Source organism: Procambarus clarkii, chromosome 21 (genome assembly GCF_040958095.1).
Source record: "Procambarus clarkii isolate CNS0578487 chromosome 21, FALCON_Pclarkii_2.0, whole genome shotgun sequence".
NCBI lineage: Eukaryota > Metazoa > Arthropoda > Malacostraca > Decapoda > Cambaridae > Procambarus > Procambarus clarkii.
The window spans coordinates 46,960,507-46,973,506 of record NC_091170.1 but is presented as its reverse complement, the minus strand read 5'-3'; the positions used below and the strand labels follow the sequence as shown (position 1 = coordinate 46,973,506).

Here is a 13,000-nt window from a genome sequence, read left to right as displayed (position 1 = left end):
TAGGATTGTACAGAGTATTACTACAAAAATTATTTAAGCTAACATATTTGCCAATTTAGACACCGCTGAGTTGATGGCTGGAAGCACTTTATGTTACGTCTTAATATTCCGCGTTTGTAAACACTGATCCGCTCTCGTGAACCTATGTACTTAGATTGACGGTTACACCCTTCGTGGGGGCAAGTGTACATGTATACAACGCTTGACTGCTGTAGAAGGTTCTCCGTCGGCTTCGGGCTGTTTTTGATAAGGAGTTTGGAAGTCTTCTTGGTTTTGTAGAATATTAGACTTCCAAGAAGCACTTCCGAACTCCTTATCAAAAACAGCCCGAAGCCGACGGAGAACCCTCTACAGCAGTCAAGCGTTGTATACATGCACACTTGCCCCCACGAAGGATGTAACCTTCAATCTAAGTACATAGGTATGACGTCGACCAAGCTAACGAGGTGTTTGACATGCCATCTTCAATCCGGTGCCCCTAGGAATCACATGAGACAAGCCCATGACATCACCCTAACAAGAGAAATGTTGAACGAAAATACCTGTATAATAGACAAAACCCAAGATGCAAGAAGATTACAAATTCTTGAAGCAATTCACATAAGAATAGAACAACCTACCATGAACACCCAAATCACGGAACTATTTACTCTACCCACCATGAGAGTAAGGACAAGACCAGAACATAACGATGCCAACACAGAAGACAATGTTCAACATAACAGGCCAATTACACTTGATTAATCTTTGTATGTAGATAGAAGCTGCCTCGTATGGGCCAATAAGCCTTCTGCAGTAACCTCTATTCTTATGTTCTTATGTTTCACCCCACATTTATCCCTTATGACAGAAATCAGAAGATACAACTGACGATTTACTATAAAACCAAAAAACGGCCAACCTACTCATGAGAAACTCTCCAAACACAAAGCAGAACGCTTTAAAAGAGACCAACAACGTCTATGCCTTCAAATGCCCACTTGGGGACTGTAAGCCTCAAAGAACTCAGTATATAGGCAAGACAACAACATCTCTTTCCAGGCGATTAACGATGCATAAGCAACAGGGCTCCATTAAGGAACATATAATCTCTTCCCACAACCAGACCATCACCAGAGAAATCTTAGCAAACAACACAGAAATCATCGATAGATACATCGATAGCAGGCGGCTTGACATCTGCGAGGCACTACACATCAAGAAGTCAACACCAGCAATCAACAGCCAATTAATGCACAACTATATTCTACCCACTTCAAGACTCCGCACCAATATAGAAGCATCAAGAAATATGGGCCAATAGGCCCTTTGCAGTTACTACCATCCTTACCTTCAATTTACCCAATTAATACCCAATTAATACCCATTGTTTTGTGTTCTGTCCTGTGTTGAAAGTTTTGTTCACCTCATCCAAAACTGTTGTAACATATCACCTCACCCAAAATGCGGGTATAAAATGAAAGCTGTTTAAATCATAGCGTAGTAAGAACTCTGTTTAGTGTTTGCAGGTTATAGTTGTGTGTGTGTAAACTAAAAGTCTTTGAAAATGTAATAAATTATTACGAAACGCGTTCAAGTGTCGCGTCAGACTAGAAATAAAAATGAATTTTGGAGAATTGATTTTTCAATTACCATCGGCAGTGAAAAGAAACATAAGAAATATTGAGAAATTCGTGTTAGAATTATTAATCATACTATTTCGGTCATATTTAATAATATATATATATATAATATATATATATACATATATATATATATATATATATATATATATATATATATATATATATACATATATATATATATATATATATATATATATATATATATATAAATATATATATATATATATATACTATATATTTACTATATATATATATATATATATATATATATATATATATATATATGCTTACATAAGTCAATATTCTTACAGATACCTGAAGCAGTTGGGGGTAACTTACTTCGTGTACCCGGCCGCTGCCCACAACCGCTACGAACACTCTATAGGGTAAGTTACCCTTTTACCATGACGTCTTTACGTCTCAAAGTAACTCACACTGTAAGAACAGATTAGTTGAGAGTCTACACGTAAACTTTCACGTAGACACGTGACATGTAGACTCGTAGAGAGTAAGAACAGATTAGTCTGAGAGTAGTGTCTGTACATCAACTGATGTACAGGTTCCTTAGCCTATTTGGCTCTATCATATATACACATGAAGCTGTGTATAGAGCCTGTCTCCACCACATCACTTCCAATTGCATTCCATTTGTCAACCACTCTGATACTAAAAAAGTTCTTTCTAATATCTCTGTGGCTCATTTGAGCACTCAATTTCCACCTGTGTCCCGTAGTGCGTGTGCCACTTGTATTAAATAGACAGTCTTTATCTACCATATTAATTCCTTTCAGAATCTTGTATGTGGTGATCATGTCCCCCTTAACTCTCCTGTCTTCCAGCAACATTAGGTTTAATTCCCGTAGTCTCTCCTCGTAGCTCATACCTCTCAGTTCGAGTACCAGTCTGGTGGCAAATCTTTGAACCTTTTACAGTTAAGTCTTATACTTGACTAGACATGGACTCCATGCTGGAGCCGCATACCCCAGGATTTTTTTGACATATGTGGTATACAAAGTTCTTTATGATTCCTTACACAAGTTTCTAAAGGCCGTTCTTATGTTGGCCAACCTGGCATATGCCGCTGATGACCTCCTGATATGGGCTTCATGGGACAGGTCTGATATCAACCACCAAGTCTTTCCCTCTCTCTGACTCTTGAAGAATTTCATCTTCCAAATGATACCTTTATCTGGCCTCTTGCTCCCTGCACCTATCGTCATTACACTTCATTTGTTTGGGTTAAACTCAAACAACCTTTTGTTCGACCATTCCCTTCAGTTTATCCAGGTCTTCTTGAACCCTCCAGCAGTTCTCCTCTGTCTTAACCCTTCTCATAATTTTGGCATCGTCAACAAACATTGAGAAGAATGAGTCTATACCCTCCGGGAGATCATTTACGTACATCAGAAACAGGATAGGACCGAGTACAGACCCCTGTGGGACTCCACTGATGACTTCACGCCAATCTTAGGTCTCACCCCTCACTGTAACTCTGTTTCCTATTGCTTAGGTACTCCATTATCTACTGGAGTACCTTGCCAGTTATTTCTGCCTGTCTCTCCAGCTTATGTACCAGCCTCTTATGGTGTACTGAGTCAAAGGCTTTCCGACAATCCAAGAAAATGTAGTACGCCCAGCCTTCTCTTTCTTGCATAATCTTTGTCACCTAGTCGTAGAATTCTATTAAGCCAGTCAGGCTAGACTTATCCTCCCTGAACCCATGTTGGCGATTTGTCACGAAGTCCCTTTTCTCCAGATGTGTTACTAGGTTTTTTCTCACGATCTTCTCCATCACCTTGCATGGTATACAAGTCAAGGACACTGGCCAGTAGTTCTGTGCCTCTTCTCTGTCAATCTTCTTGTATATTGGGACCACATTAGCCGTCTTCCATATTTCTGGTAGGTCTCCCGTTTCCAGTGATCTATTATACACTATGGAGAGTGGCAAGCAAAGTGCCTCTGCACACTCTTTCAATACCCATAGTGAGATTCCGTCCGGACCAACAGCCTTTCTCACATCCAGATCCAAAAGGTGTCTCTTGACCTCATCTCTTGTAATTTCAAACCCTTCCAAAGCCGCCTGGTTTACTGCCACCTCTCCTACCACAGTGACCTCACCTTGTTCTGTTGTGAAGACCTCCTGGAACCTCTTGTTGACGTCTTCTCAACACACCTCTTTGTCATTCTCTGTATACTTACCCGTTCTAAGTTTCATCACCTGTTCTTTCACTGTTGTTTTTCTCCTGATGTGACTGTGGAGTAGCTTTGGTTCGGTCTTGGCTTTGTTTGGTATATCATTTTCATAATTTTCTCTGCTTCTCTTCTCAGTTTAACAGACTCATTCCTGGTTCTCTGGCATATCTCTCTGCTTTCTCGTGTTGTGTTTTTTGAAGTTCCTCCACGCCCTTTTGTTCAGTTCCTTTGCTTTCATACATGCTCTATTAAACCACGGATTCTTCTTTTACTACTCGAATTTTTCCTTTTGTGCCGGGATAAACCTGTTTACTACCGCCTGACACTTTTGGGTGACATTGTCCATCATGTCTTGTACAGACTTAGCTCTGAGTTCTGTGTTCCATGGTATATCTCTTAGGAAACTTCTCATCTCCTCATAATTCCCCTTTCGGTACTCCAGCCTATTGTTTCCTAGTTCTGTTTGGGGGGAGATAAATCCTAGCTCTACCAGGTGCTCAAAGATCAGTACACTGTGATCACTCATTCCCAAGACTGCTTCCATCTTAACTTCCCTTATATCCCACTCATTTAGGGTAAATATCAGATCAAGCATAGCTTGTTCATCTTCCCCTCTAATTCTTGTTAGTCCCTTGATGTGTTGGCTTAGAAAGTTTCTTGTTGCCACGTCCAGCAGCTTAGCTCTCCATGTGTCTGGTCCTCCATGTGGGTCTCTGTTCTCCCGATCTATCTTCCCGTAGTTGAAGTCTCTCATGATTAGTAGTCCAGATGCATTTCTTCTAGCAACAGAAGCTGCTCTCTCTAATATGTTAATGGTGGCCATCATATTCCTGTTTGGGTCTTCTGTCATTTGGTGGTGTGTTATATATGACTATGACTGTAATTTTTTGTCCTCCAATTGCTATGGTACCTGTTATGTAGTCACTGGAACCTTCACAGCCCTGAATAACTATTTCCTCAAACCACAAGAATTTTCTTGCCAGCAGAGCTGCACAGTAGTCTTGTGGAAACACTGCATTTGCTATGATTTTTGTTAGCTTTATTTCTGTGAGTGCTATTATGTCTTGGTTTTCTTCTAGTACACTTTCTCCAAGTTCATTTGTTTTATTTGTACTCCCATCTATGTTAGTGTACAATGCCTTGAAACTCCCTTTCTTCTGTTCCTTCTCATGACCCCTTCTTTGTGAGCGTTATGCTGATGGGGGAAGCTGTTCCATTGGTGTGAGGATTTGTGAGGTGGATAACAGTGTCTCAGAAGATACTGGGGTGAGGGGTCAAGTGAAGGAGGGGGGACAGGGAGGGTATGGAATGAAGGGGGAGGGGGACAGGGAGGAAAAGGGGGAGGGGGGACCATGGTGGGAGGGGGGGGGGAAGGGTAGAAGGGTAGGAATGGGGTGAGATGGGAGGGAGGGTTGGGTGAGCATTTGAGCGGGGACATGCAAGGTTCAGGATAGGGAAGGTTTCTATACAGAGGAGGGTGGTGGAGTTTCCCTCCCCTCTGGTGATTTGGGTTGTTGGTTGTGGGCTCCCCCCCCCCCCCCACCTCTGGGGATGTTGTGCTGGGAGCTGTGATTTCCTGGTTTTCTCCTCTCACCCTGTGCTTCTTCCTTGCTTTTGCCGCCATGGCTCACTCCTCCCTCGTCATGTCCCTCTGGAGGAATACTTTTTTAATTCTCCCCACATATTGCAGTTGGCTCTTCCTTGCTAGAATATTCTCCATTGTGGTCTCGTTTGCAGACACTATCTTTATCATGCAGTCTCTGTCCTTGTTGTACCAGCCTAACCTGAAAACCTTCTAAATGTTACGTTCAGCTCCTTCCATTTCTAACCCCTTCAGTATTTCATTCACTGCCGCTCTGTCTTTATCATTCCATTCTGTCCTATTAGAGCCTTCCTGCTCTTTAATACCCACAGCTACCACTGATATGTTTCTTTCCAGCAGCTGGCTAGTGGAGCATGCCGCATCCTGTGAGGTGGCTGCTTTCATGGCAACCTTCCTCACTGTGGACATTGCTTCTGAGTTCTTTTTCAGCATTTCTGAAAATATTGCTTGTACAATGGCATTCCCTTCCAATGCACCATTTCCATTTTCTCTTTAGATGATTATCTGAGCCTCAGCCTTAGTATTGCTCTCTGTGAGGGTTTTATCTCCTCCTTTGTTCCTGTTAGCTGGATTGCAGGTTGCTTATTTTATTCTTCATTTCCTGCATTTCCCTCCCGATTTCCTCTCAAACTTGGGCAAACATTTCCTTCATTTGGTCACATTGACTTTCCCTTGTGCCCTTGGTGCATCTCCCTGCCATGTAAGTCCCTTTTCCTACTATGTTGTGATAGGGTTTGCCAAGAGGGGAGCAGAGAGGGAGCGAGAGAGAGGGTGAGAGAGAGGGTGAGAGAGGGTGAGAGAGAGGGTGAGAGAGGGTGAGAGAGAGGGTGAGAGAGGGTGAGAGAGAGGGTGAGAGAGAGGGTGAGAGAGGGTGAGAGAGAGGGTGAGAGAGGGTGAGAGAGAGGGTGAGAGAGGGTGAGAGAGAGAGAGAGAGAGAGAGAGAGAGAGAGAGAGAGAGAGAGAGAGAGAGAGAGAGAGAGAGAGAGAGAGAGAGAGAGAGAGAGAGAGAGAGAGAGAGAGAGAGAGAGAGAGAGAGAGAGAGAGAGGGAAGGGGAGAGAGAGGGAGAGAGAGAGAGAGAGAGAGAGAGAGAGAGAGAGAGAGAGAGAGAGAGAGAGAGAGAGAGAGAGAGAGAGAGAGAGAGAGAGAGAGAGAGAGAGAGAGAGAGAGAGAGAGAGAGAGAGAGAGAGAGAGAGAGAAAGAGAGAAAGAGAGAGAGATACTGGGGGAGAGAGAGATAGAGATATGCTGTGAGAGAGAGAGGGGTGGAGGGAGAGAGGGGGTGAGAAGGAGAAAGATGGAGAGAGTGAGAGAATGAGCGAAGGTGAGAGAGAGAGAGGGAGGTGGGAGAGTGGGTTTGTGCTTAAGGGGAGAGGTGTTATGAGGGAGTAAGAGGGTAGAAAGGTGAGGGGGTGAGGTTTAGAATGGTCAGTTTCACACAGACGTGTTACCAAATCTGTGTATATGTGTGTATGTTTGTGATTGTGTGTGTGTGTTCTTTCTTTCTTTTCACCTTTTTTCCAGCTTCGTCTTGTGCTTGACAAGGTACGGGCTCCATGCTGGGGCCGCATATTCCAGGATTGATCTTACATATGTGGTATACAAGATTGTGAATGATTCCTTACACAGGTTCCTGAAGGCTGTTCGGATGTTAGCCAGCCTCGCATATACCGCAGACGTAATTATTTTTATGTGGGCTTCAGGAGACAGGTTTGGTGTGATATCAACTTCTAGATCTTTCTCTCTCTGTCCGTTTCATTAAGTACTTCATCTCCAATTCTGTATCCTGTGTCTGGCCTCCTGTTTCCACCGCCTATTTTCATTACTTCGCATTTAATCAGATTGAATTTTAACAGTCATTTGTTTGATCATTCATTCAGTCTGTCTAGGTCATCTTGTATCCTCCTACTATCATCCTCTGTTTCAATCATCCTCATAATTTTTGCATCATCATTAAACATTGAGAGAAACGAGTCTATACCCTCTGGGAGATCATTTACATATATCAGAAACAGTATAGGTCCAAGGACTGTCCCCTGCGGGACTCCACTTGTAACGTCTCGCCAATCTGAGACCTCACCCCTCACACTGACTCGTTGTCTCCTGTTGCTTCGGAGACTCCCTTTATCCAATGGAGTACCTTCCCTTTCACTCCAGCCTGCATCTCCAGCTTTTTCACTAGCCTCTTGTGTGGTACTGTATCAAACGCTTTCTGGCAATCCGAAAATATGCAGTCAGCTCACCCTTCTCTTTCTTGCTTGATTTTTGTTGCCTGGTCATAGAGTTCAAGTAACTCTGTGAGGCAAGGCTTGCCATCCCTGAACCCATGTTGATGCTGTGTTACAAAGATCTTTCGCTCCAGATGCTCCACTAGCTTTCCTCGCACAATTTTCTCTATCAGCTTGCATGGTATGCAGGTTAGGGACACTAGCCTGTAGTTCAGTGCCTCCTGTCTATCTCCTTTCTTGTACATCGGGACTACATTAGCTGCTTTCCAAATTTCTGGCAGTTCCCCTGTTGCCAGTGATTTGTTATACACTATGGAGAGTGGAAGGCACAGTTCTTCTGCTCCTTCCTTTTTGAGATATATACAAGAGTTGTTACATTCTTGTACAGCCAATAGTACGCGTCGCGTTTCGGGCAGGTCCCTTGAATACGATCCTCGCCGCGACGAATCGTTTTTACAACCAAGTACTCATTTTACTGTTGAGTTAAACAGAGGCTACAGTTAAGGATTTGCGCCCAGTAAATCCTCCCCGGCCAGGATACGAACCCATGACAAGTAGTCATGGGTTCTCCTTTAGTATCCAAGGGGAGATTCCATCTGGGCCTATAGCCTTTGTCACATCCAACTCTAGTAAACACTTCCTTACTTCCCCCCTGGCAATCTCAAACTCTTCCAATGGTTCCTGGTTAACTATTCCCTCTCTTATCTCTGGAATTTATCCTTGCTCTAAGGTGAAGACCTCCTGTGTGTGTGTGTGTGTGTGTGTGTGTGTGTGTGTGTGTGTGTGTGTGTGTGTGTGTGTGTGTGTGTGTGTGTGTGTGTGTGTGTGTGTGTGTGTGTGTGTGTAATTACCTAAGTGTAGTTACAGGATGAGAGCTACGCTCGTGGTGTCCCGTCTTCCCAGCACTCTTTGTCATATAACGCTTTGAAACTACTGACGGTCTTGGCCTCCACCACCTTCTCCCCTAACTTGTTCCAACCGTCTACCACTCTGTTTGCGAAAGTGTATTTTCTTATATTTCTTCGGCATCTGTGTTTAACTAGTTTAAATCTATGACCTCTTGTTCTTAAAGTTCCAGGTCTCAGGAAATCTTCCCTATCGAATTTATAAATTCCTGTTACTATTTTGTATGTAATGATCATATCACCTTTTTTCCTTCTGTCTTCTAATTTTGGCATATTTAATGCCTATAACCTCTCCTCGTAGCTCTTGCCCTTCAGTTCTAGGAGCCACTTAGTAGCATGTCTTTGCAACTTTTCTAGTTTGTTGATGTGCTTCTTAAGATATGGGCACCACACAACTGCTGCATATTCTAGCTTTGGCCTAACAAAAGTCGTCAACAATTTCTTTAGTATATCGCCATCCATGTATTTAAAAGCAATTCTGAAGTTAGAAAGCGTGGCATAGGTTCCTCGCACAATATTCTTTGTGTGGTCCTCAGGTGATAGTTTTCTATCTAGAACCACCCCTAGTGTACTCACCTAGTTGTACTCACCAAGTTGTGCTTGCGGGGCGTGAGCTCTGGCTCTTTGGTCCCGCCTCTCAACCGTCAATCAACAGGTGTACAGGTTCCTGAGCCTATTGGGCTCTATCATATCTACACTTGAAACTGTGTATGGAGTCAGCCTCCACCACATTACTTCCTAATGCATTCCATTTGCCAACCACTCTGACACTAAAAAAGTTCTTTCTAGTATCTCTGTGGCTCATTTGGGCACTCAGTTTCCACCTGTGTCCCCTAGTGCGTGTGCCCCTTGTGTTAAATAGCCTGTCTTTATCAACCCTGTCGATTCCCTTGAGAATCTTGAATGTGGTGATCATGTCCCCCCTAACTCTTCTGTCTTCCAACGAAGTGAGGTTCAATTCCCGTAGTCTCTCCTCGTAGCTCATACCTCTCAGCTCGGGTACTAGTCTGGTGGCAAACCTTTGAACCTTTTCCAGTTTAGTCTTATGCTTGACTAGATATGGACTCCATGCTGGAGCCGCATACTCCAGGATTGGTCTGACATATGTGGTATATAATGTTCTGAAAGATTCCTTACACAAGTCTCTAAAGGCCGTTCTTATGTTAGCCAACCTGGCATATGCTGCTGATGTTATCCTCTTGATATGAGTTTCAGGGGACAGGTCTGGCGTGATATCAACCCCCAGGTCTTTCTCTCTCTCTGACTCTTGAAGTATTTCATCTCCCAAGTGATACCTTGTATCTGGTCTCCTTCTTCCTACCCCTATCTTCATTACATTACATTTGCTTTGGTTAAACTCTAACAGCCATTTGTTCGACCGTTCCTGCAGCTTGTCCAGGTCTTCTTGAAGCCTCAAGCTGTCCTCTGTCTTAATCCTTCTCATAATTTTGGCGTCGTCAGCAAACATTGAGAGGAATGAGTCTATACCCTCTGGGAGATCATTTACGTATATCAGAAACAGGATAGGTCCAAGCACAGAGCCCTGTGGGACTCCACTGGTGACTTCACGCCATTCTGAGGTCTCACCCCTCACTATAACTCTCTGCTTCCTATTGCTTAGGTACTCCCTTATCCACTGGAGCGCCCTACCAGTTACTCCTGCCTGTTTCTCCAGCTTATGCATCAACCTTTTATGGGGTACTGTGTCAAAGGCTTTCCGACAGTCCAAAAAAAATGCAGTCCGCCCATCCTTCTCTTTCTTGCTTAATCTTTGTCACCTGATCGTAGAATTCTATAAAGCCTGTAAGGCAAGATTTACTTTCCCTGAACCCATGTTGATGGGTTGTCACGAAGTCTCTTCTCTCCAGATGTGTTACTAGGTTTTTTCTCACAATCTTCTCCATCACCTTGCATGGTATACAAGTTAAGGACACTGGCCTGTAGTTCAGTGCCTCTTGTCTGTTACCCTTTTTAAAGTGTGCGTGTACTCACCTAGTTGTACTCACCTAGTTGTGTCTGCAGGATCGAGCATTGACTCTTGGATCCCGCCTTTCGAGCATCGGTTGTTTACAGCAATGACTCCTGTGCCATTTCCCTATCATACCTGGTTTTAAAATTATGAATAATATTTGCTTCCACAACCTATTCCTGAAGTGCATTCCATTTTCCCACTACTCTCACGCTAAAAGAAAACTTCCTAACATCTCTGTGACTCATCTGAGTTTCAAGCTTCCATCCATGTCCCCTCGTTCTGTTACTATTCCGTGTGAACATTTCGTCTATGTCCACTCTGTCAATCCCTCTGAGTATTTTATATGTTCCTATCATGTCCTCCCCTCTCCCTTCTTCTTTCTAGTGTCGTAAGACACAGTTCCCTCAGGCGCTCCTCATACCCCATCCCTCGTAGCTCTGGAACGAGTCTCGTTGCAAACCTCTGAACCTTTTCCAGTTTCATTATATGCTTCTTCAGATGGGGACTCCATGATGAGGCGGCATACTCTAAGACTGGCCTCACGTAGGCAGTGTAAAGCGTCCTAAATGCCTCTTTACTTAGGTTTCTGAATGATGTTCTAACTTTTGCCGGTGTAGAGTACGCTGCTGTCGTTATCCTATTTATATGTGCCTCAGGAGATAGATCAGGTGTTACGTCCACACCCAGGTCTCTCGCGCGTCGTCACAGGTAGGCTGTTCCCCTTCATTGTACTGTCCCTTTGGTCTCCTATCTCCTAGTCCCATTTCCATAACTTTACATTTGCTCGTGTTGAATTCCAGTAGCCATTTCTCTGACCATCTCTGCAACCTGTTCAGGTCCTCTTGGAGGATCCTGCAATCCTCATCTGTCACAATTCTTCTCATCAACTTTGCGTCATCCGCAAACATCGACATGTAGGACTCTACGCCTGTAAACATGTCGTTAACATATACAAGAAATAGAATTGGTCCCAGCACCGATCCTTGTGGTACTCCACTTGTTACTGTTCGCCAGTCCGACTTCTCGCCCCTTACCGTAACTCTTTGGCTCCTTCCTGTTAGGTAGTTCCTTATCCATGCTAGGACCTTTCCCCCCACCCCCGCCTGCCTGTCGAGCTTGAACAGCAGTCTCATGTGCGGTACTGTATCAAAGGCTTTTTGGCAGTCCAGAAATATGCAGTCTGCCCAACCATCTCTGTCCTGTCTTATCCTCGTTATTTTATCATAGAATTCCAGAAGGTTTGTTAGGCACGATTTCCCTGTCCAGAACCCATGTTGATGTTTGTTCACAAACCTAATGTTCTCCAGGTGTGCAACCAGTCATAGCCTAATTATTCTTTCCAGTATTTTACAGGGGATGCTTGTCAGTGATACAGGTCTATAGTTAAGTGCCTCCTCCCAATCACCTTTCTTGAAGATCGGCACGACATTTGCCTTCTTCCAGCAACTGGGCAATTCTCCCGACATAAGTGACTCATTAAAGATCATTGCCAGAGGCACGCTGAAGGCCTGCGCTGCTTCTTTTAGTATCCATGGTGATACTTTGTCTGGTCCAACTGCATTAGTTGCATCTAGAGTTGTCAACTGTTTCATTACCTGCTCTGCTGTCACCTCTATATCTGATAGTCTTTCATCTAGGGTAACCCCTTCCAACAATGGGAGCTGTTCAGGCTCGGTAGTGAACACTCCATGGAAACTGGCATTCAGTGCCTCGCAGATTTCCTTGTCACTTTCAGTATATGCCCCCTCTGTCTTCCTTAGTCTTGTCACTTGGTCGTTCACCGACATTTTTCTTCTTATATGACTGTGTAGTAACTTAGGTTGTTTTTTCGCTTTGATTGCAATATCGTTCTCATAGTCCCTTTCCGATGTTCGTCTTATGTTAATGTAATCGTTCCTAGCTCTGTTGTATCTGATCCTGTTGTCCTCTGTCCTTTGTCTTCTGTACTTCCTCCACTCCCGCCTGCTGGCCATTTTTGCTTCCTGACACTGTCTATTAAACCATGGGTTATTATATTCCTTTTTATTTTATCCCTTTATTGTTGGTATAAATCTCTATTCGGCCTCCTGGCATTTCTGTATGACTAGGTCCATCATATCTTGGACTGTTTTTCCTCTAATTTCTTCCTCCCACTGCACTTCACCCAGATAGTCCCTTATCCTCTTATAGTCCCCTTTCCTGTAGTCAACTCTCCTTTCCCAGATCTCTTGTCCCATGGTCATAAGTTTGAATTCCATCATGTAGTCAAAGACTAGGACACAATGGTCACTGGCCCCTAGAGGTATTTCATGCTCTAAATTCTCGATATCTTCTACGTTCTGGGTGAAAATCAGGTCTAATAGGCTCGGTGCATCTCCTCCTCTTTCCCTTGTGTCTTCCTTCACATGTTGTGTTAGGAAATTCCTGTCTATAACATCTACTAATTTTGCTCCCCACGTTTCGTCCCCTCCATGGGGATTCCTTGATTCCCAATTTAT

The 13,000-nt window shown here is 43.7% G+C and overlaps 1 protein-coding gene across 1 annotated transcript in view; it reads left to right on the top strand.

Annotated features, from left to right (window-relative positions):
• Positions 1-13,000, top strand: part of LOC123760680 (deoxynucleoside triphosphate triphosphohydrolase SAMHD1-like) — a 277,020-nt gene that overhangs the window by 29,829 nt on the left and 234,191 nt on the right. Inside the window, exon 3 of the mRNA XM_069328381.1 lies at positions 1,937-2,011. Coding sequence (XP_069184482.1) covers positions 1,937-2,011 — 75 coding nt within the window. The remainder of the gene's footprint in view (positions 1-1,936; positions 2,012-13,000) is intronic.